We start from the raw sequence: 24,970 nt of genomic DNA, 5'->3' as shown, positions 1-24,970 counted from the left end.
GCTTTTCTTCCCAGGTTGTGTTAATTGATCAAAGTACCACTGAAATTTATTTTATGAAAGTGACGTGCATTGTTACCCACACGCAACAATCAAATTACAATTAACAGTTATAAAATAAAAAGATATATATTCTTAATTGTTTGTCAAAACGATTATAGATGGGAACTCCCTTTGATGAATATAGAAGTGGCCACCCAGAAAATGATTATTCTGGTCTTAATTCATTAAAGGGACCCCCTAGTAAATTTTATATTATATAATCTTATGGGAGACATATCACAATGAATATTATCTAAATATGTTATAAATTGATTGTATTGGTTGTCCTTGATATTTAAGCACTAAATATGTTGTTACAAAACGTTCATATTGGTTAAGTTCTGAATATGTTATTGTAGCATGTCCACATTGGTTATCTTCAAAAGCTTAATCAGGGTAGCTTAACTCTCTTATTCACAGTCTAGCCTTAAATGAACATTGCTGTTTTTATGCCAACAAATCTGGGATCGTCAGGGGAAAAATTCGCGAACTTCAGGAAGATTTAAACAGATGACGACAAAAATTCACTCAAAATCCCCTCTGGACTGGCCTCAATGGTTTCCTCCCTTATCTCCTCCCTTTGCTGGGACCCTTATTGGGTCTACTCTTGCTCATTTCTTTAGGGCCCGTACTTTATAACAAAATCATGGCCTTTCTTAGAGCCCAGATAGAGGCAATAAAAACAGCGCCCATACAGGTCTACTATAATAGATTGGCAATGGCTGACCAGGACGAATGTCGGACCATCGATTAGGTCCTTGCCGTGGCGAAGTGTTCTCGCCCCACCTGGTGAGTGGGCTGGCAAGCCAATGACGGGCAACTGAGCAAGCGTGCCATGCAATGAGAGAGCCCTCGTGTGCCGCCTAAGACAGGTGCCAGAGCCTTGATTCTCTGGTTAACCGATGACGGGTAAGGTGCACGGTGCAGACACGTGTGTTGCTCTGACCCAAGACAGGCTCAGCCCCCGCAGGCTTGGCTCTCCTGACGCCTTTCTAAAATTATAATTTTAAAGGGAGGACCTGTGGTGGGCCTTGCCCCCCCGCTAGAACTCTTGAGTGCCTTTTACGGACATATCCGGGCCTGCTGCAAATCTACCCGGCAACAAGGAAGTAGCCCCAGTACCCTCCTCTTGCTCCTCCCCTCTAGCCCTATGGTATATATGTTGTAACAGCTTCTGCAATAAATGAGACTTGATCAGAAACCTGTCTTGTCTCCATCTCTCGTGTCCCCTGTCCCCTCTCATCCTCGCTCCCCCTCTAGGGTCTCCGTTGACTTACCCGCGGGCCGGGACAAAAATACCTCCTGCAATGTAAGATAGGGTGGATTTCAAGCACTTCCTCTAAAATGACCTTCTTTTAAATTTTGAACTAAATCAGACATAGAAGCTTAAATATTGCATGGTTTTTCTTATATGAGAAATCCAAATTATAAATAAAGAGCAAAATAAAAGATAGATAATAGAAAGTAGGGAGATAGATCTTTCTCATATGGGAAGGGGATCCAAAAATGGAGGGAGGGAGAGGTAGGAAATGAAAAAAGGAATTAAGACGCTATGTGAATGTACCAACTCCACACAAGGAATGTAAACATTATGTACTGCAAACATGGACTAATAAAAAAATAAAAAGTAAAACCTTTTTCAATTTGGTGATACTGATGTCCCTATGTTTAATCATTTTTTATTACTGTATTTGCTACCTTCTTTGTCATAAATATGTACTGACCATCTATACTTCTTTATTTCATGAATTTTCTGTTCATGTTTTGCCCTTGTTTCCTCTTGGATTATTTATCATTTGAAATTTTATTCATTAAAGGTATTTGTGTATTAATCATAATTGCCCACTGCTATTTATGCTGATTTATTTTCTTCTCAAAGCCTGAGGGATTCCAAAGCTTGAGCTATATTCCCATTTACCCAGCTACATTGATCCCCTTGCTAGTATTAAGTGTCAGAAAATCCATTTACAACAGAGAATCTATCAAATTTCCACCCAGCCCATCTCAAAAGCTTTTCTACTTGAGACCTTGTGTGGGAACCACCCCTTCAGCACTGGCATAGACCTTCCCAGCCTTGTCTTTGTTTTCAGGGGCATCCAATAGGCTGGGTCAGATGGTTCTCATGTTCCTGTCCTAGAAACAAAAAGCCCTGGGATTCCAGATCTTCTGAGCTGAGGCCTTGATCACATTTTTCCTTAACTTGTCCAGGCCTCATGCTCTTCATCTGAAAAAGGAATTGAATAATCCAGGATCCAGATGATTTCCAACATCACTTTTCAGCTCTATTCTCCTAAATTCTCAATATAGTTAATACTATATGCCTAGAAATAAGTTTATTTGGGGGCTTAAAATACTTCATTGGTTTTGAATGCTAAATCTCTTATTTTTCAAAATTGATAAAAACCTTTAATTGTCTTTTCTTTGGTAACATTAACATGTTTCTTGAATACAGTATTTACTCACTGAAAAGTTCATCACTTTGTAAAATAGTACATCCTGTCATTAAAGAAGTTTACACATTCAAAAAGAATTTAGTAACCACTCAATGTGTGCCAGGCGTTACACACAGCACAGAGGAAACAGTGGAGTTTAAGAGCAATCTCTGCTCGCGAGGACCTCCCCAGCCTGGTGGAAGAGGAAGATTTGTAAAGAATTATACTCCTCAGCCCGCTGCATCCAGGCAGGTCTGTGCATGCCCTACAGAGGTCCTGAGTCATGCGGAAGATGCCGAATCACCCCAGTGCAGACAGGCACCATCTGGTTCCACACTACAAAAACGCAGAGGACACCAGACCACCAGACCACCAGACCACGGTACTGAGTCCCGCTGCTCCCAGCCCAGAGGTAGGGGCTTCTGAGCTGCCATCCCACTGCTCCTGGTCCAGAGGAAGGGGCTTCCTGGCCACCATCCCTCCCGCTGCTCCCAGCCCACAGGAAAGGGCTTTTGGGCCACCATCCTTACCTCTGCTCCTGGCCCCTGTCCCACCTCTCCCAGCTCAGAGGAGGTAATCCGGGCAGGCAACAACAGCCCTCCGCCCCAGTCAAAATGAGAAAACACATAAATAAGTCTCCAGATCACCTACAGCAACCCCAAAGGGAAAAGAGATGGAACACTCTGATACTCAACCACCTGGACCCACTGAACTGGCAACAAAAGGGGACCTGGAAAAAATGAAATCAGAAATAATTTCTCAGATAACAGGAGAAATTGTACCCCTAGTGCAAGACATGATTAATAAATCTAGAGAGGAGCTGAGGAACATGATGGAATCCCAACATAGGAAACAAATGCAATCCATAAAACAGATGCAAATAGATTTCCAGGACATGAAAAACTCCATTGAAAGTCTACACAGCAGAATGAGCCAATGTGAGGACAGAATTTCAGATATAGAAGATAAGATTGCAATTAGTGACCAGGAAAAGAAAAATTACTTCAAAATTATAAGGGAAAATGAGAACTCAATCCAGCAGCTGCTAGATGATGCAAAGAAGAATAACATAAGACTGATTGGAGTCAATGAAGAAACAGGAGAGAGTGCAGATGACATAAAAGATCTCTTCACAGAAATAATGGCAGAAAACTTCCCAAGCAGGGGAAAAGAGCTTGACATACAGATAGTGAGGCATATAGGACTCCAAATAGCCTTGATCGAAAAAAATCTACACATAGGCATAGAATTGTTAAGATTCCAGAAACACAACAGAAGAACAAAGTTCTCCAAGCAGTTAGAGAAAAGAAACAAATCACATACAAAGGAAAGCCCATCAGAATCACAGCAGACTTCTCAACACAAACCATCAAGGCAAGAAGAGCTTGGAGTGACATATTCCAAGCCCTAAAAGAAAACAGCCTCCAACCCAGATTGATGTACCCTGCAAAACTATCTTTCAAAATGGATGGAGAAATAAGATACTTTCATGACAAAGAGCACCTTAGGAACTTCGTGAATACCAAACCAGCACTCCAAAGAATTTTACACGATATCCTAGGAACAGACATTGAGGATCACAAGCCCAGGAAGCAAAGCAGAATGAACCCATCTGACATGGCAAGAAATTAAAGGTAAAGGGGGAGAACCCAACAAAAAGAAAAAGTCATGGCAATGACAAGTCAATATGTATCAGTTATAACCATCAATGTTAGTGGTCCCAATTCACCAATCAAAAGAAATAGACTGGCAGAATGGGTCAAGAAGCAAAATCCAACAATATGCTGCATACAAGAAACACACTTCATTCAAAAGGAAACTCATAGACTGAAAGTTAAAGGGTAGAAAACAATACTACATGTGACAGGAACCCAAAAAAAAAGCAGGAGTACCTATCCTCTTGGCAGATCAAGAAAATTTCAAACCAACACTGATGAAGAGAGATGAAGAAGGACACTACATCCTTGTAAAGAGAAGAATCCAAGAGGAAGAGATGACAATCATAAATATCTATGCACCAAACACTAGTGCACCCAACTATATAAAACAAATACTAACGGACATGAAGAGTCATATATGCACTAATACAATTGTAGTGGGGGACCTCAACACCCCACTGTCACAAATAGATAGATCAACTAGACTAAAAATAAGTAATGATATAATAGAACTCAATCAAACTCTTGAACAAATGAACTTAACAGATGTTTACAGAGTCTTCCACCCCACAAAATCAGAATACACATTCTTGTCAGCTGCACATGGGTCATTCTCCAAAATAGACAACATACTCACACATAGAACATGTTTAAGTAGTGCAAAGGAATTGAAGTTATCCCCTGTATTTTATGAGGCCATAGTGTGATGAAATTGGAGATCCATAGTAAAAGAAACTCAAAAAATTTCATAAACATGTGGAAATTGAACAACACACTTCTGAATAACCAATGAGTCACAGAGGAAATTAAAGAAGAAATCAGACAGTTCCTTCCATTAAATGACAAGGACAATACAACATATCAGAATCTATGGGACACAATGAAAGCAGTCTCACGAGGGAAATTCATAGCAGTGAATATGCATATTAGGAAAACAGAACGAGCCCAATTAAACAACTTGATGCTGAACCTCAAGCTTCAAGAAAAAGAAGAGCAGGACAACCCCAAAGCTCATACAAGGGAGGAAATTCTAAAGATCAGAGGAGAAATCAATGCAATGGAGACTAAGAGAATGACACAAAAAATCAATGAAGCCAAAAGTTGGTTCATTGAAAGAATCAACAAAATTGACAAAACTTTAACCAACCTTGTCAGAAAAAGGAAAGAAAAGGCCCAAATCCATGCAATTAGGAATGAAAAGGGTGAAATGACAACAGACCCAGCAGAAATCCAGAGGATCATCAATATCTACTTCCAGAACCTATACACCAATAAGATGGACAACACAGAAGAAATGGACAGATTCCTAGATACATAAGAATTACCAAAGTTGAACGAAGAAGACCTAAAAATCCTGAACAACCCAATATCAATCAATGAAATTGAAAATGTAATTAAAAACTTATCACCTAAGAAAAGCCCGGGCCCTGATGGCTTCACTGCTGAATTCTACAAGACATTTAGAGAGGAACTGCTGCCACTACTGTTTAAACTCTTTAATGAAATTGAAAGGGAAGCAATACTCCCAAATTCATTCCTGGAAGCAAGCATCACCTTGATCCCCAAAGCAGAGAAAGACCCAACTGAAAAATCTCACTAATGAACATAGATTCAAAAATCCTTAATAAGATACTGGCAAACAGAATGCAGAAGATCATCAAGAAGATCATACACACTGATCAAGTGGGATTCACCCCAAGGATGCAGGGATGGTTCAATATACAAAAATCAATCAATGTAATACACGATATCAATAGAGCCAAGGACAAAAACCATATGATTATCTGCATAGACGCAGAAAAAGCATTTGACAAAATCCAACATGCATTTATGATAAAAACCCTACAAAAAATTGGAATAGATGGTCTCTACCTCAAACTGATAGAAACCATCTATGAAAAACCAACAGCCAATATCATACTAAATGGGCAAAAACTGAAATCCTTCACACTAAAATCAGGAACAAGACAAGAATATCCACTATCACCACTCTTGTTCAATATAGTTCTGGAAACATTAGCCACAGCAATTAGACAAGAGAAAGAAATAAAAGGAATAAAGATAGGAAATGAAGAAGTCAAATTGTCATTATTTACAGATGACATGATACTCTATATAGAAGACCCCAAGAACTCCAGCAAAAGTCTTCTAGACTTCATAACCAAATTCAGTCAAGTATCTGGTTACAAGGTCAACACACAAAAATCAATAGCTTTCCTCTACACCAATGACAGACTCACTGAGAGAGAAATAGGGCAAATAATTCCTTTCACAATAGCATCCAAAAAACTGAAATTCCTAGGAATCAACCTAACAAACGAAATCAAAGACCTCTTCTCTGAAATCTATGGCACTCTGAAAAGAGAGATTGAAGATGATATCAGAAAATGGACAGACATCCCCTGCTCCTGGGTAGGAAGGATTAATATAGTGAAAATGGCCATACTTCCAAAACTGCTATATAGATTTAATGCAATTCCAATTGAGATCCCAGCAGCATACTTCATGGACCTTGAGAAAACAATCCAAAACTTCATTTGGAACAAGAAGAGACCCAGAATAGCAAAAGCAATTCTAGGTAACACAGACATGGCCGGGGGTATCACAATCCCCAACCTGCAACTCTACTACAAAGCTACTGTGATAAAAACAGCATGGTACTGGAAAAGAAACAGGCTTGAGGACCAGTGGAACAGATTAGAAGATGCAGAAACAACGCCAGACACACTCAGCCATCTCATCTTTGATAAAGGAGCCAAACACCCTCACTGGAGGAAAGATAGCCTCTTTAATAAATGGTGCTGGAAAAATTGGGCTTCAACTTGCCAAAGATTAAAACTAGACCTGTATCTCTCACCATGCACTAAACTAAAATCAAAATGGATTAAAGATCTAAATATTAAAATAGAATCTCGGAATCAGTTGGAACAGAGGTTAGGTAGAACCCTTGAAGACATTGGTGTAGGAAAAGATTTTATGAACAAAACCTCAGTTGCCCGTGAACTAGCACAAACAATCAACAAGTGGGATCTCTTCTTATTAAAAGGATTCTGCACAGCAAGAGAAACCACCAGCAGTGTCAAGAGACAACCCACAATGTGGGAAACAATCTTCACCTGCTCTTCCTCAGAAAAAGGTCTACTATCTCAAATCTATAAAGAACTTAAAAAGATCAGACCTCTCGAATCGAAAGACCCAATCCAAAAATGGGCATCTGAAATGAACAGACATTTCTCAGACAAAGAAGTAGAAATAGCAAATAAATACATGAAAAAATGTTCAACATCACTGGTCATTCAAGAGATGCAAATGAAAACAATGCTGAGATTCCACTTCACTCCAGAAAGAATGGCTGCTATCATGAAATCAACCAACAACAAATGCTGGCGGGGCTGTGGGGAAAGAGGAACCCTGCTCCACTGCTGGTGGGAGTGTAGACTGATGCAACCACTGTGGAAATCAGTATGGAGATACCTCAAAGAACTAGGACTGGAAGTCCCTTTTGACCCCACTGTTCCACTGCTGGGGATCTTCCCCAAAAAATTAAAAGAATCATACCACAGTGATATATGTGCACCCATGTTCATAGCAGCACAGTTTGTGATAGCTAAAACTTAGAAACAGCCCAAATGCCCATCAACTGGAGACTGGATAAAGAAAATGTGGTTTTTTTATAAAATGGAGTATGACTCAGCCATAAAAAATGAGAAATTTGGGCCGGGGATTTAGCTCAGTGGTTTTGCTGCCTGCTGTGCAAGCGCAAGAACTGGAGTTCGATCCCTGGTACCAAAAAAAAGAAAAGAGAGAGAAATTAGAGACATTTATAGCTAAGTGGATGCACATTGAGGCAATATTCTTAAGTGAAATAAATAGGGCACACATGTATAAATACCAAATAGTTTCTCTGGTGTGAGAAACTGAAAGTGTAAATAAGGACTAAATGTATAATAGGTAATGTGAAATAGGAAGAAAAGGGGCAAAGGTGAAGGAAGTGGGAGGGTTAGAGGAAAGGATAGAAGGGAATGGGATTAATAGGAGAAAATGGAAAAATAGGAACAAAATCTTTGTAAATAGGGAGGACTGGAGGGGTTGAAGGGAGGGCTGGGCAAGGGTGAAAAATAAGAACCAAGAGAGATTATGTAAAGGTGTAAATTTCCAATGATAAATGTCATTATAGTGTATACCTAAAATGTACCAATGATTAGAATGAATAATGGATAATGTAAAATAGGAAGCAAAGGTCCAAAGTGGTAGGGGTGGTGGGAGGGGCAGGGGAAAGGAAAGAAGGGAAAGGAAAAATGATGAGAAATGGAAAAAATGGAAATAAAGTCTTTGTAAACAGGGAAGGGTGGAGGGGGTGAAGGGAGGGCTAGGAATGGGGAAACAATAAGAACCAAGATGCATTATGTAAAGGTACAATTCCCAATGAGAAATGTAATTGTGTTGTATACCTACAATGTACCAATAAAGAATTTAATAAAAAAAAAAAAAAGAATTATACTCTTGCAAGATGACCCTGATTATCAGGACATAAAGTCATTCTGTGTCTTAGTTCCTTTTCTTGTTGCTGAGACAAAATATGCGACCCCAAAGATAAAGGAGGGAAAAGTTTATTTAGCTTACAGTTTGTAGAGGTTTCAGTCCATCATTGGTTGGCTCCAAGGCAGGGTGGCATGGCAGACAAGAATTGCAGAGGAGGAACAGTTGATGGTGGACAAAAGGTAGAAAAACAAGCAAGGGACCTTAACAGTGTCTTTCTGCCCCTTTTATTTTATTCAGACAACCTAGGATGGGTAGCACTCACACCCTTAAGCCTAGTGCCCTTGAGCCTAGCATTGCACTGTGAATCAGTTCCAGTGTCATATATGATAGATCCAGCCACCTCTGAAAAAGCCCCACCTGTGACCACATGAGGCCTTGGAGAGACATCGAAACACAAGCCATAACACTCTGTGATTAGTAACAAACCACAAAGAATAGCAAAATCTTCACAGTGAAGCTGACACTTAAGCCAAGGCCAGAAGCATATGTGTGGATTCCATAGCACAGGAAGGAGGAGAAAGGGAGAGCATTGCACATGGATGCCAAGCCCAGAGCATGAAGGTGGGACCCAATGGGGCACATGCAGGGATCTGAAATCCCCTGCATAATTATGGATTATACTTGGGGGGCTGGTGGGAAAATAAACTGGCAAGAAAAAATAGTGAAAAACTTTACTTGCCCTGGGAAAAAAATGTGGATTTTTATCCTCTTGCTAATGGAGAAAAGTTTATTCTGTCTTAAATACTTATTTTAAAAGTAATTTATACTTATTTTGAACGTTTGTCTGCATCATTATAGAGAATAGGTTAGAATGAAGAGAGAGAAAAGGCTGAATGATTTAGGAAAGATGTAATAAGAGTCTAAACTAAGGTAATATGAACATTTATCACAATAATATACAGTATTCTAATGATTCACTTTTTGTGAAATTAAGAAAAAGACTATCATACAGCTGCAAAATGTCATCAGTTGTAATAAATACCAAGATTATTTTGTTTTTAAGACATAATTTTATGAGCATTTACCCATAGGCATTATTTATCACACCAAAATCTTTTTTTTTTTTCCTGTACCAGGGATCAAACTCAGGCCTTGCACATGTGAGAAAGGCTTGGTGCTACTGAGCTAAATCCCTGGCCCACATCAAAATTTTATTTCTGTCAAAAAAAAACCCTTAAGGTTTCACTCCCATCCCCATATAACTGTGGAAACAGCAGGTAAATTGAAATAGTGTAATCTGAAAAATGAGAATTATCTTAACTGGGATTTGAAACCATAATTCCCAATATTTTATAAGATTATATCACTTCTATAATTGTTTCAATATTACTTATGTCTCCCTGTAACATGAACTCTTAAAAATCAAACCCCCTCTCCTTGTGAATAGCAAAATAAAGGTCATTTTTATTGATATAAGGTGGTGCTCTTGTTCTATAACATTCCTAAAATGACTTTTTGCAAACCTATGTATAGCTAGCTTTCCTTAAGTCAAACATCTGTTGCATTTCATCTATTGCATTTATCTATTGCATTTCTTCCCCTAGGGTAATAACTCATCAAAAAATTTTTTCAGGTGTCATCATTTTGAGGCATGAGTTGAATTTTATCATTTCTAGGAACTTTGAGTTAATTATAACACCAAATTCATTTACTCAGTCATAAACAGAATTACTTGGTTCATACAAGAAAAGCACTTCAGGAATACAGAATTTAAGTTCACTGGCTCTAATATTCTTCATTTGAAATAGAAGAAGTCGGTAACCAAGAGCTATAAGATTTTTATTCAGCCTTAACATTGTTTGATTCTATATAAAATTTAAATCAGTTTCATTAATATTTTATTTAAAAGTATTATATGTGAAGTTTATCTTCAGTCAGTTATTTTATAAATATTTCATATTCAACATTTTATAGCATCCAAAGTACTTCAAAAATATCCATATCCTAATAATTGAGAATTTTCAACATACAAGGAAAAAAAGAGAATAAAGTTCTTGTCTCCATCTCCCTCTATCTCATAGGGAGTACCAAAGCACAGAAGTAATTAAACAAAGGAAAAACTATTAAGGAGGATTTCATATCATAAAGGGAAGTGACTGGATCATGAGGATCCTAACTTCATCAGTGGATTAATCCACTATGAATTCATGATTTGATGGCATAATTGGAAGGTGATGGAGGTGGGTCATTGGAGCATGACCTTGGGGACTATGGATGTCTTGTTACTGCTCCTCCAGTATCTCTCTCTCTCCTCTCCCCTCTCACTTCTCTCCTCTCTCTTCTTTCTTTCTCTCCTTCTCCTTTCTCCCTCTGCTCCTCCCTTGTATTCCTGGCTGTCGGGAAGTGAACAGTTCTCTTCCACCACACCCACCCACCATAATGCTTCTTCCCCACCTGAAAGCAGTGACCATTGACTGAAACTTGTAGAACTGTGAATAAAAATAAATCTTCTCTTCTTTAATTTTTTTCATATCTTTTGCCACAATGACAAAAAGCTAATACAAATGATTCCTCAAGCAAGAAAACCTTTGAGGAAAGAGGCTTTTTGCTGATACAAGAGAGGTCTGGGTAGCAAATTATAGTCCATGACTTTGAATAAGAAGTTAAAGTTTTTAGATATCAGTAGGCAATACAGAGCCAACAAAGGTATTTTTTTAAACTAGGTGGATATGATTATTTAAACAAGGAAGATAAGATTAATGCTGGGTCTTATGAAATTAATATGGATGCAAGACATAAGTTGGAGGAGAAGATGTGGAGAGGTGATAAAACTAGTTTTGAGATTGTAGCAAGTTTGGAGAGCCTATGCCATGACAGCAGTGGTAAGAAGAGAGAAGAGGGCTCGAAAATAAGAAACAATTTTGTTTGCAAATTTTTTCTCACCAGAACTATAAAGCTCTAAAAGTCCTGTATATGTTTACTATTAAACATGTTTGGTATATGTTCAGTATTAAAAGCAATATTGAATGGCTGAAGGAACACAGTCATACAGAATGAACAAATGCTAATTATTTTAGTGTCATTTCTTAGATTGGTTTAACAAATGGACAAACTCTGAAGCATTCAGCTAGTTTCTTCATTTAGAGAAATGTTGCTGCCACCTCTTAGACACCAGAGTCTGGGGACTCTCCATTCATTCTCCCCTGGCAGCTGGGGTCTGTCGTATGGGCTACCCAAATGCTTTCCAGATTGGGTGCCCTGAACGGCAGATAATTCCATTCAGTATGTCAAAGAGCCAAAAAGGGCAAGTGGGCAAACTTTTTAAAAATGTTCCTCCCTCTGATTGAACAATAAAAGCCAATTTGTCATTTTAATTCGGGTCCACAGTTATTTTCACTTTTGTTCTCTCCTACACTATCTTTCACCAGCAGGGTTTGAATTGCACAGATTATAAAAGAATGGTTGAATCACCAAAGAACTATTATCTCCAATTTTTAAGTCCACAAGAACACTATTTTCATCATTATTACTCAGCTTTTTCAAAGATTAATAAATCCTGAATTTTCAATACTCATTTATTATATAAGATGATTCACTTGCTAATAAGCAAAATTTACTTTGGTCAATTCAAAATAGATTCTATTACTACCTCTCAAATCTTTGATTTTATTACAGTGATTAAAATTATAGTGGCATTAACACATTTCTTGCTGTCAGAAAGCTGAGTGTGCTATGATTTTATGGCAAGTCTCCTGGCCACTCAAAACACAGTAAGATTATTTTATAAATGTAGAGGGAGTTGTGTTATACTTTTCTCTTGATACTGATGTTCATGTGGCATCATTGCAAAAGATAAAAGTCAGCTTTGCCACACACTGACATGAATAAATTAACTGGTTGGGCCATAGTGGTGTTCAATCTTATGATGCATACAAGCACCTGGGGACCTTGTTGAAATGCAATTTCCAATTCAGCAGGTCAGAAAAGGGACCTGAGCGTACACATCTAAGATGCTTCTAGAAAACACTGATGCTGCTGGCCCACAGACCACACTTCAAAGAAAAAGGATCTTTTAATTTAATTACAAAATAAGAAATGTTTTCTGAACCTAGGATCTGGTATTAAATCATGTCCTTTCTAGGTTACAAAACAACAATGCAGAAAGAATGAGATGTGGGTTGTCTTTATTTTCTTCAGGAACATTCTATGCCTTGATGAATCTTTCCACATTTAGCTTTGCTAACATGGCCCAGCAACTGATAAGATAGACTGATGCTCATGATGGCATTAATGTCAGTGAGATGTATATTTGTGTGTAAGTATGCTTAAAAGATTGTTATCCCTTCCACTGTGCACATGAAGACATTCATATGATAGATGTAATTGTTGGATTTTGGTACATATTACAAATTTATCATCAAGATTATTTTTACATGATTTTAACCATTAATATGAAAACTGGAAATCTTCTAAAAGATAAAACAGTTAAATGTTTGGCAATTTTTTCCATTTTCATCAAATATTCCTGGCTTCAAAGCAAATATATAACTGTAGTCATTTGTCTTCTTTCCACAAGAGCCACACTGTTTTCCTAACTGGTGTTTGGTTAGTTTTACCTTCTGTCTGTATCCCATGATTCCCTGGTGAGGGCAGGGAGTGGAGGACAAAGACTGTACAGAGGGCTATTTTTCTACTATTACTGCAGTCACAGGATAAAGACAGTCATGCATATTTATTCAACATCTTTTAAAAACAACCTAATTTTCAAAAAGGCTTTCTACAAATATTATATTATGATTCAGCTTTTTGTTCTGTGTTTTACTAAAATTCTTAGTTTTTATCAGTATACAACTCACATCTTTTAGTATTCCACTGGTATATGTACTTGAACGTGAAAAGTTTCTTTTTGTACCACAACAACAAATTACTTGGCTTGATAAACTAGATTTGGATGAAGATTTTTGCCTTAGTCAAATGAGATATATAAATGTCTAGATGGTTCTATGAACCAATAGTGTCTGGGATACTGACCCTTCAACTGGTAATCAGTCAAGTAACTCTGCCCACAAAGCTCATATTTATAGGCTTAGAAGGATATATTTGTACCTCAGTGAAGATTAAATTTCAAAACTGAGGAGAAACCATTTAACTATAAAAGGTTAGAAGTGAACTCTTAAATAGGAGAAATTGTTGAATCTTTGGAGGGTGTCTTAGTTACTTTTCTCTCATTGCTGAGACAAAATACCTGACACCCAAAGTTAAAGGGGAAAAGGTTTATTTGGCTTACAGTTTGTAGTTTCATAGTCGGCTGGCTCCAAGGCAGGATGGCAGAGGGGAAACAGTTCATGGTGGTGGAAGACAGCAGAAGCAACAAGAGAACACCACCTTTCTGCCCCTTTTATCCTATTCAGATTACTTAGGGCTGGTTGTACTCATGCCCTTAATCCTCAGACCTAGCCACACCAGGAATCAATCACACACTCTAGATTCAGCCACCTCTGAAAAACATGAGTTTCGGGGGCACATCTAAACACAAGCCATAACAAGAATTTTTGTTTGTTTCTTTGTTTTAAAGAAAACTCTGGATGAATTATCCCTCTGATAGGATAAAATGTCCCCAGGAAGTTGACTATGACTTCCATAGCACTCAGCACAGCCCCCCACACACACTATGCTCTCAATAAATGTGAATGAATGAATAAATGATTGCACCTTAAGACCATAATGTTAAGTGAATAAATCAGATACACAAGCTTAAATATCACACGGTTTCTCTTGTAAGAGAAATACAAAGTATAAATAGTTTAAGATGCAAAGTAAAAGATAACAGGAAAGAGGGAGAAAGATCTTTTGCAAATGGGAAGGGAACCAAGAGGTGGAGGGAGGAGGGAGGAGGGAAAGGAGAAGTAGTAAAAAGAAGCAAGATGTGTCATGCACATGTACCAACTCCCCATGAGGAATGTAATATGAACTGCAAACATGGACTAATAAAAATTAAAAGAATTTAAAAGTAAATAAATGAAGTAATAAAGTAATTAACTGGGAGGCTATTAGACTCAGGAAGCTCTAGTGTCCTGGATTCCTGCCTAAGCTAGATAATATTCAATGTGTACAGTCATATTTTAGGAAAGTGACACTTAAGTTGAACTAATCAAAAATCATCAATTAACCTGTAACTATGTTCTTTTCATTGGAATGATCTAAAGAAAGCCACTGCTCTACTTCACCCAATCAGATAATTTGTTTACTTTGTTTCCATATTCACCCTATAAAAGCTTTCCTTTCAACTTCTTCCATAAAGCTTCCAATGCTCGATTCCTGAACAGCAGCTTTCTCAAATACATTATTCAAAATTTTAATGTGCCTTAGTTTATCTTTTGAATAAATGAATGAATGTAGAGAGGAATGCTTTCACAAAGATCATCTTCCATTCCTGAGATTTATGAATATAGGGAGTAAAAACAAATGAGTTACTCAGGTTTTACAGAATGATGCACTGTTTTAGCTCCAACTCTGTATAATTGCCATGCTGCTTCAAATGTTTTTATGGTCACTAGCTCCTTGATTCTGCATTAAATGCTAATCATATATAATGAATTTCAAAACTTCAGCCTAGATTTCTACCACAGATTTCTATCACTTTCAGATTCCAACATGAGAATTTCTCCAATGGTTTTATGCCAACATGCTAGAATTTTATACAACAAAACAAAACATAACATCCTTTAGAAATATATATAGTGTTTGAGGTCTCAGGAAATCATTACTCATCTGGACTAGAAAAGGACTGTTTACACAGTCATAGAATTCTGCACATACATCCAATCTTCAGCAAAACAAGCAGGAGACTGGGTAGATACTTGTCTTGCTTCAAAAGTGAGAGGGCAGGAATGGAGCTCAGCGGCCGCAGCATCTGCCTGGCAAATGTGAGGCTGTGAGTTTGATTCCCGGTACCCCCCAAAAAATGAGAAAAAGGAGCAACTCTTTCCCAAGAAAGGTAGCAATGTAGAAGAAACATCCCATCTTGGGATTGCTCTGCCTGTGTTCTTTCCTATAAAAAACAATAAAAGAATTGGATGGTGTTTTAGTTTGCAGTGCTTATGAACAATTTTCATGATAACGCAGTGAGTTTAATATACAGTGTTTAGATGTGAAAAAAACTGAAGTCCAACGAAGTAAAGAAAAATTGCCCAAGGCTAACTACTCTTGAAAACTAATAGGAATCTATGTCTTCTGCCTACAAGACTTGATCTTTTTGTTTTTATTTGGCTGCTTGCTTGGTTGTTTTAGGGCCTCAGATTCTTTGAATTAGATTAATCATCTCTTAGCTTCATTTCACATTCTCTTCACTAGCCCATGCATGGTTGTGTTTTTATTTAGTTGCAAAGGTTTTTTGTTTTTTTGGTTTTTGTTTTGTTTTGTTTTGGTACCAGGGATCAAACTTGGGACCTTGCACTTGCTAGGCAGGCAGCAGAACCACTGAGCTAAATCCCCGGCCCTGCAAAGTTATTTTTAGAAGGGTAGTAAGTGTCCCATGATTCACCCACCAATGTAAAGGCTAAAATGTTGACAAGCTTCGTATGCAGTGCTTTCCCCACCCCTTATGCCTTCTTCCCCTTATTCAGTCTTACCCACATTCTGAATATTGTGTCCATTGTTCCTTCACTTTCCTTTTCTGGGGGTCACATCAATATGAATATTTATATTGGTAAGGAGTTTATAATCTCACATTTTAGACTGTACGAAAAATACATCATGCCATAGGTAGTATTTAGGGGATTATCCCATCTGGTAGGTGATTTGGGAGACATTTTATGTGATTGGAGGTCTTTTAATGGTATAGAGACGGTGTAGACAACACCCCAACCTTTTGTGTATATATGAGCACGTTTGCACTCTGAATGTACAGACTACATCTGATCTCTTCAATTTAAGACACATTTAAATGCACTCCACCGGCATATGTCAAAAGTATATTCATTTAACCAATATTTATTGAGTGTCTACCATATGCCAGATACTCTACTGTGGTGCAGTACATTAGTGTTCGACATTTTCCCACTCGTCCCCAAAATCCTTGATCTCATGGAAATAACATTGTATAGGAGGGACAGACAATACTTAAAATAAATATGGAAAATATACAGAATTTTCGATGATTTGCGTGCCAGGGAGAAACGGCATGAAAGGACCTTGGGGATATTATAAACAGAATCCTCAGCGATGAGCTGGGCCTTGGGGGGGGGGGGGTGAACAGAGCCCTTCCTTATTGCGAGGGTGATACGAAGGTAACGTGCAAGAGCTGAATCAGAAGCAAAGAAAACTCTTGGACACCCTCAAGCTTAGCCTGTGGTGTCAGTAAGGATGTCACCCCGAGAGGCAGTGCACTTCTTCCCACTTTTCTTCCAGATGGCCATCCCCTGCATGGAATCGCCCTCGAAGCCCACTCCACTTTTGACCAGGCATTTAACATCAGCAGGACCAACGCCCGTGGGTACTTTGTCGGGCCACGGCGCGCACACGCGCATCCCCAGCACGAGCGCGGGAGAGCGCGCAGCGCCCGGGGCCGCCTTCGGGCCGCTCCCGGACCCACCGGGAACGCGCGCGCGTGCCCGGGCCCGCGGCCTCTCGGCAGGGACGGCGGCGGCTAGTGTGGGCGCTCACGTCAGGGCTGGGAGGAGGGGGGGGTGCGGTTCGCGGCGAGGAGCGTGAGAGAGCCATGAGGCAGCCTGGCAGGGAGCGAGAAAGAGTTCGGCGGAGAAAGAGTGAGTTTTAGAGACGCCCAGCGAGCAGGACCTGCGCCTGCAGGAGAGCCTGGCCGAGCCGGCTCCTGGCTCCCCGGCGCGCTCCGCGACCGCTTTCAGCACCCGAGTGGAGAACAGTTCCCGGCCGCCCGCCGCGCCGCGCAGGGGCCGCCCTACCTGCAGCCCTGCAGACTCCGCGGGCCCTCCACGACCCAGCGCGCACGCCGCCCTCTCCCCGCTGCTGAGAGAGTAAACCCGGGGAAAAGCAGCCGGCGGCCTCGGGGAGCCCTGAAGAAGCCGAAGCAGAATGTACCAGGGACACATGCAGGTAAGATATTTCCATGGAGCTGGAAAGAAACCCTGGGACTCATTTAAGATCAAGGTGGTTCACCAAGTTACTGTGGGCAACTGCTACCTTCACACAGCTCAACAAGTGCAGTGGTACCACAAGGCTATGACATTTCTGACCGGGGCTGTCTGCAAAACGAGACGGGTTTCTGAGGGTGGGATAGGAGAGGAGAGACCTGGGAACTTCGTCTGGGGAAGTTTGTTTCCTGTGTTTTCCCTGAGCCTGTTCCTTTAAACGGGATCAAGGAATTCAAACAGAGGAAAGCCTGGAGATGACCGTGTTTCCGTTGTGATTCTATTGATGCATCTCGGCATGTATGTCAACTGAAGGGCAAACAATAATAGGAAAGACAAAGCTTTTCTTTTACCCAAATGCAAACATTTCCTGAAACTTGGAACACTTTGTTACTTTCGCATTAATTTTCAAAGGATTATTTTTTTTTCAAAAATGGTTCGTGCTGTATTTTTCTCCCTTCAAATGATGGAATATTGTCACCTCTTCCAATAGTCACAGGATGACTTGGGAAGATGAATTTCAAACCTGTGTCCAAGAGGCCGTAATGTTTTTCAGGGGAGGTACTGGCCCTGTTTGTTATTAATATTCATCCAAGCTGAAGCACTGCTTCTTTCAAATGCAAACACTCTACTCTCTTGGGCAATATTATTTTAACCTTGACTCCAGTTGGTTCTTCCTTATTAAGGCACTTTGTTTACTTTGAAAGAAAAATGAAATACTAACTCAGCTTTCTAAAGTATGAACTGAGCTCTTTTTGTTATTCCTAAGTGCTTTAGTCATTGGGTTTGATGTTCGGGCTTCCTTTCCACTCAAAAAATGGTCAAATACAAGCATATGCAGTGCTCTCGCCCTGGTGTGTACTTGTGAATGCTGAGTGTTGCTTCTGTTTCTTTCAGAGCATTTGGAAGTAAATAAATATGTTGTTCATTCATGACCTAATGTTAATGCTTAATTTCCAGGTCTTAGGGAAATTATTTTAAACTATAATTTACTTTTATATAAAGCACAGTATTGTATCATGTTCCAAAATTTTGTAAAAATTCTGAATCAGCACTACCAGAATTCCAAAAGTATTTCCCATAGTACTGACATCACCTTTTGGTGAAAAATTGTCAGTGGAATTATATCACATTTGATGGATGATAACTAGTGACTGAAGTATATTTTTAAATATAGTAAATATGATGTACGTGTTTCTTTAAAATGTTATACTAATTGGAAAGTTTAGTATCAAAGAAGCTCTTAAATAATGATTGCTGAAAAACCAAAGGATTATTATTTTAGTTTTATGTTTCCTCTTCACCCAAGACTAACACTTAAAATTTTATTTATTATCTATTTATTATTCCTAAACAGTTTCTGCCCAATGGAGAAATTGTTCATTCACACAAAATTCATAGTTGGCTTCTTAGTGTAATTAGCAAAAACTTTCCACAATATTTTTGTTTGAAAAATATGTTACTGTGAAGGAAGAATTCAAGCAACAATCTGATAAATTCATGCATCTCTAAACAATTTTAACTCAATTTTCTAAATATTTCAAGGGAAGATGTTACTGAAACTTGAATTGTCCAGAACATTGTTTAAGAGTTTAATTTCACTTTGAGGGAATAAACAAAATATAAGGCTGCATATGCCCCCAGCTTAATGTTTTTTCTTGTTCACTGCTGTGGCAGCAAATATGATGGCTTGCAATAAAACTCACTAATCTTTTCTGCCAAGCCTAACTTGAAAATGTTACCAAATAAAGATTTTAATCAATATGTTTGCCAAAATTTCATAACACAATAGCCTTTCCATACTTGCTATTGACTATTAATAAGACTTCCAAGGCTATCATAAGTGCATTTAGTAGCTATTTAACTATATGATCTAAGTGGGAATTCTCCCCCCGCAAAAAAACCCAATACAACCTGACTCATTTACATTTCTTTGTTTGGTTTTATAAACTCCAAAACTTTTCCTCAAAGTATAGTATTTAGCCAATAGCAAAATCTCCTTTGTGTTAGTATATTTAGATTAGAAAAGAAGGATTCCTTGTTAGTGATAGCACTATCCTGTGCTATCTGTCTAATAACAGACAAGAAGAAACATAGTCCAAACACTGCAAAATGTTTGAGATTAAAATCTGGATACATAGCTAGTAAAGTGGACCAGAGATGAGCAGATTTATTAACATTTCTGCCAACTTTGGAGTTATTTGGAGCACTAGTGTTGGTTGGCTGATACCTTAAAATAGAAGTAAAACAAAATGTTTAAATCATTTGGTATGTTTTTTCATTTTTTTCTGTTTCCAAGATATTTTTAAAATAATGTACTTTCCAAATAAGCAGTCTGGAGTAGACAAGGTATTCACAGGAAGCCTTAAAAATAGTCTAATTTAAAACTCCTGAGGTGCCTTTGTTTTTGCAGCTTAATGACTTTACAAATAACTTCTACTAATTCTGATACATACAGCAATTTATTTGTTTATAGTATAACCTGAATTCACGCCACAAACTTTGAAAAGCACATATTTGGTTCATTCTGATCATTGATTAGAAGATCATAATAGAAATCTATAACAGATAGAATATAGACTAGTAACATATATTTCTCAGTTTAATAGCAAATGCCACAAGTATATATTTAGGCACAGGGCCCTGGAGTTGTGTTGTTTTCCAACTGCCTCACCAGTTATTTCCGAAGGGAATTAATCACCCCAGCAACCTAAGGAAAGGTAGTTTCTTCAGTGACTGCTTTAGATTTCCTATTTTTCCCTTTTGATCAAGGAAGTGATGATGATTAAATACACTTTAACATTAGTTCTGACAAAACTTAGGTGATGCATGGTCTTAACCCCATTGATACTTTAGTATCCTCAATGCTGAGAGGCTTATTTGTATATGTGCATGTGAGAGTTAACATTGCCAATTAAAGCAAAATTATTACCTACTTCTGAACATTTCCTTAACCAAACTTTCTTTCTTGGGGTAATATAAATATAGAGCAGTACAATTTTAATTTTGAACTAAAGATTTTTATTGTTAATTAAGAATCTATAACTCCTTTTATTGTATGGAAATTATTTCAGAAGGCAATCAAAAAAAAAGTCTATTTGTAATTATAACTGCTTTTTATCACCAGGGTTCAAAACAGAATTTATTTTTACTTATTCAAGCCATTTTAGGAACCAGTGTACTCCCTTTAACTATATAAGACAAATGAAAGAAAATTTAAATTATGAAAGTTATAAAATTATTAACAACCTAAAGCTAGTCATTTTATTTCTTGTCCTCCAAAGGGATTAATTTTTGTTTGTATTTATGTTTGTTTGCTTTTTTTGTACCAGGGATTGAACTCGGGTCCTTGCGCTTGCAAGGCAGGCGGCAGAACCACTGAGCTAAGTCCCCGGCCCTACTTAAGCTTTTTTTTAATCATGAAGGAGAACAGCTTAGGTAATATAAATCATGTTAATTCATTAGACCTGGCCCCTGGGATTCATTAAGATCCACTCTAAACATTGCATACAAGAAGTCAATCTAGTGTTGTTTTCAGCATCCTTAATAGAAGCTTATCATAATGGAAACCCTCAGCAGAACTAAAGTTGATGATATTTTTATTGGGTATTTCCACATCTCTAGCAGATGTATCCCTCAGATGCCACTCTTTTCTATTCTGTGCCATTTGTTTATTATCTGCTAACAAACATAGCTCATATCAATACACCATACACACACACACACACACACACTCACACACACAACACACATACACACCCCAATAGTATTTGCATTTTCAGAAGAGAACCTTTGAGATTAGTTTGCAGTTTGTGAAATTTTTAGAATGAACAAAGCTGGGGTTGTGCTATTTGGGACAGGGGAAGCTGTTGCCTTCCCTCTGCCCCCAGTTCAAATTACACCTGCCCTGCCTCCTCATAAGCCTTCCCACCAGTAAGAATGAGCACTTGTACAATGAATTTGTTATCTAAAATATTAACAAGTACTCTGTGGAAGTAAACTCATGTACAATTACACTGATGCTCAAAATTGTAACAAAAGCTCCAGTAAGATTCTGACGTGCCTTTGAATGTATTCACAAGCAAATCATATTTGTGTGGGTATATGTTGAACTTTTAACATTTAAAAAGTATAATAGTAATATTGTAATGTTATACAATGTCTGTTTAACCTGAAAATCTCATTTCCTAGTAATATTGGCCAACAGTTTTTATAACATACTTATTGTAAGAAACATATGATGGTCTTTATAGAATTTATTTATGTTTTAGAAACTCTTTTTAAAGAAGTGTAGTTGAAAGTAAAAATTCCAGCACACTGAATGAATGTTTTGACTAGAAAAATGTTTTCAAAGTAAAGAATAAGAAAAGGTTAAAACAGAACTCGTTAATTTTAAAAATCTTGAATCTCTAGGATTACCACTGCCAACCTTGGAAACATTAAAATGTGATGCACTATGTAGTCAAAACATCTGGCAGGCTGGGTTTTTTCACTTTTTATTGAGATCACATGCTTTCAACACTGGCACAAGTAAAGCTGTTTAAGGATTTTATATTTTAAAATAGCTTCTTAGTGTATTTATAGAATAACCAGTGTACATTTCCTGCACAACATGTGAAGGTAAACCCAAGCCTAGTGTTTCCTTATTAACAGTCTTCAGTCTCTATCTGAATGCTTGGGACCTCAAATACATCATGTAATTACAAATTGCCTAATAGAGAAAATGCATTGCCAACTTTCTTTAACATCTATCACCTTTTTATAATTCAGGATTTGTAAAAGACAAAATCATCTTGAACTGCAGCATATAACCCATGCATCAGTGACCAGAGTGCTATAAACAGGCAGTTATGTTGCTTTCAATGACTCTTCTTCGTTCCACTTCACCTGCTTCTACCCCACTTCACTTCAGCCATACCCTTCATAAGGATACCAAGTGGAATATTTCCTTTCCCAATCTGCAAAGAAAGATTATTATACATATATTCTATATTATGCATATATTCTATATTATGTTAAGCAGAATATAAACAAGAAGATAGTTAATACTCTATTGATTAAATATCAAAGCAATTGCTGATTGTTCAGACCTCAGGGTACAATATACTGCCAGTGTTGCCTGATGTTGTCATTTTTGACTGATCCTTATTAGGAACCAACATAATACTCCTATTTAAATTCCTTTAAATAAGTAACTAATATCATACTCCATACAGATTTCACTAAATAGATCATTTTTATGAATTGTTTTTTAAATTGCTGTTAGAAATTGCACAGACAGAAAGTTATGAGCTCATTCAGGTTAGCAAAGCCTATTTATTCACCATTTCATTCCAGGGAAACAGCTCTGCCAGCCGTTCTGCACTGGGACAAACCTAGTGGCATAGCTGAAATGGCAAGTGCATACTCAACTACCCCAAATTCTGTCTCACGTGTAGATACTTCTGAAAAGCCAGACAAAGTGGAACTTGGTGTAGCAACATTTTTCCCCAAAAGAATGCCATATGGTGATCTATGAATCATGGATATTCCAAGAGAAGACTGGTGCTGTTTTAATGCCAGAAATCTACCTATGGAGTCACAAAATTCCCACTCCCAAACACCCTCTCAAAAATCATGTGGTTCTTAATGCAACTGGTATGTTAGAAGAATTCATATCCATGTCATATGAGTAATGATTAAAAGACACGGGGCTGTTTGTCTTGGAAAGTAATTGCTAGGGAAGGCTGTGATGTCTGTGTATGAATATTTGAAGGACCATTATTTAGGAAAGGGGAAGAATTGTTCAATCCTGGCTTGAGGGTTAAAACTGGTATCATATGAGAATAGGTAGAGTTTTCTGTAGACAGTGACAATAAGACGATACATGTAGCACACAGTTTGGCAAGATGCCTACTTGGATATGGGAGAGACCTAGGTGAAGGGAGAGTGAGTGGATGACTGAACAGAGCAGTGTTCTGGGCACATAGTGACCCCTCTTCCAAGACCACTGTGCTTCATGAAAGAAATCCAATGAAAAGAACATACATACTGGGTATATAAGAATTGGTGTGTGCATGTCCAAAATGGGTGCAGCAAACTGAACTAAAATAAGCAGAATGTATTGTAATGACCCAAAATAAGCAAAACCCAACATTTCCTTGGGGAATATTCCCTGGTCACCTAAAATACATGGGTGGCCATCAGACAGAGCCCTGCTGGTTATCATCTAGCATCATAAACGGTAAGTTAACTCTCAGAAAATATAGACTCTTAAAGGAAATGAGAAAGAGGAACAATTAAAACACCATGAAAAAAAGTATCTGCCAGGGCTGCAAAGCATCCTTTCACCTTCTTTCACGTGGGTGTTAACTGTAACAGGCATGCTGGTCCTGAACAATAACCTCTAATCCTGTAGCAATGTAACATTTGATTCAGCGAGTGATTGCATACATGCACACAAAACTCTTGGGAACTTGATGAGAATGCAGAATTTCAGATCCCCTCCAAATCTACTAAATCAGAAGCTGAATTTTTTGAAAGTATTCAGTGATTTAAATATACATTGACATTTGAGAGGCACTGGTCTGAGAAACCTTAGCTAGTGTTAGGATGAAATCTGCCTTATTCAGGCATACCTTTATTCTTTATTTTGACGTTTATTGCATTCAAAAAAATCTAAGTGAAAAGTAAATATTTTAATAAACCACTAGATGTTTCCAAACATCCAGGTGTTTGGCATTTAGTCACTAAAATTGATATTTTCCTGGGTTTTAGTTATAGTATAACTATTTGATATTTATATGTTCCATTTTAGCTTTCATTTGGATGACAGTGGAAAAAAATCTGGCCTGGAAATATGTTTCAAGAGTGAAATGATGAAAAATTTCTTTTATTTCTTGTCCTAAAGGTGTTCACCTCCTTGTCTCCTTGGACTGACTAGATTGACCATTTGAATAAACTTGTTTGACAGGTTCTTAGAACTAGTTTCCCTAAGTATACAAGGAAATTGATCAAAGGTTTTCACCTGTCAGTAACAGAAGCCAATTCTGTCTCATTTAAGCAGAAATGGTATTTATTAGAAGTATATTCAAACAACTAATAAGTCTGAAAGGAATGACAAAGACAGAAAAATCACCATGGTAAGAATTGGCTCAAAAAATAATGGTTAATGGAAGCTAAATCTGAGAAGGGAGGAAGTTTAGCTGGAAACAGGATGTTTATGTATAACCAAAATATCACACATAAACTACAAAAGAAAAAAAATACCTTA

At 37.9% G+C, this 24,970-nt stretch overlaps 1 protein-coding gene across 9 annotated transcripts in view; it reads left to right on the top strand.

Moving 5' to 3' along the window:
* Positions 1-17,225: 17,225 nt before the first annotated feature.
* Pex5l (peroxisomal biogenesis factor 5 like) overlaps positions 17,226-24,970 on the top strand; it is a 240,265-nt gene continuing 232,520 nt past the window's right edge. For 5 of the 9 annotated variants that reach the window (XM_021254621.2, XM_087186568.1, XM_087186570.1 and 2 more), the window contains exon 1: positions 17,524-17,683. In XM_021254621.2, the coding sequence (XP_021110280.1) occupies positions 17,663-17,683 (21 nt within the window). In that variant the 5' untranslated portion in view covers positions 17,524-17,662. Of the gene's footprint in view, positions 17,684-24,970 lie in introns of all 9 variants that reach the window. The other 4 variants (XM_087186569.1, XM_087186574.1, XM_004834646.4 and 1 more) reach the window with 4 other exon arrangements.

Source organism: Heterocephalus glaber, unplaced genomic scaffold, assembly GCF_053883595.1.
Source record: "Heterocephalus glaber isolate CG9 unplaced genomic scaffold, H.glaber_assembly_v1.0 deba00001504, whole genome shotgun sequence".
In the NCBI taxonomy this organism is placed as follows: Eukaryota; Metazoa; Chordata; class Mammalia; order Rodentia; family Bathyergidae; genus Heterocephalus; species Heterocephalus glaber.
This window is presented reverse-complemented; position numbering and strand designations above follow the sequence as displayed.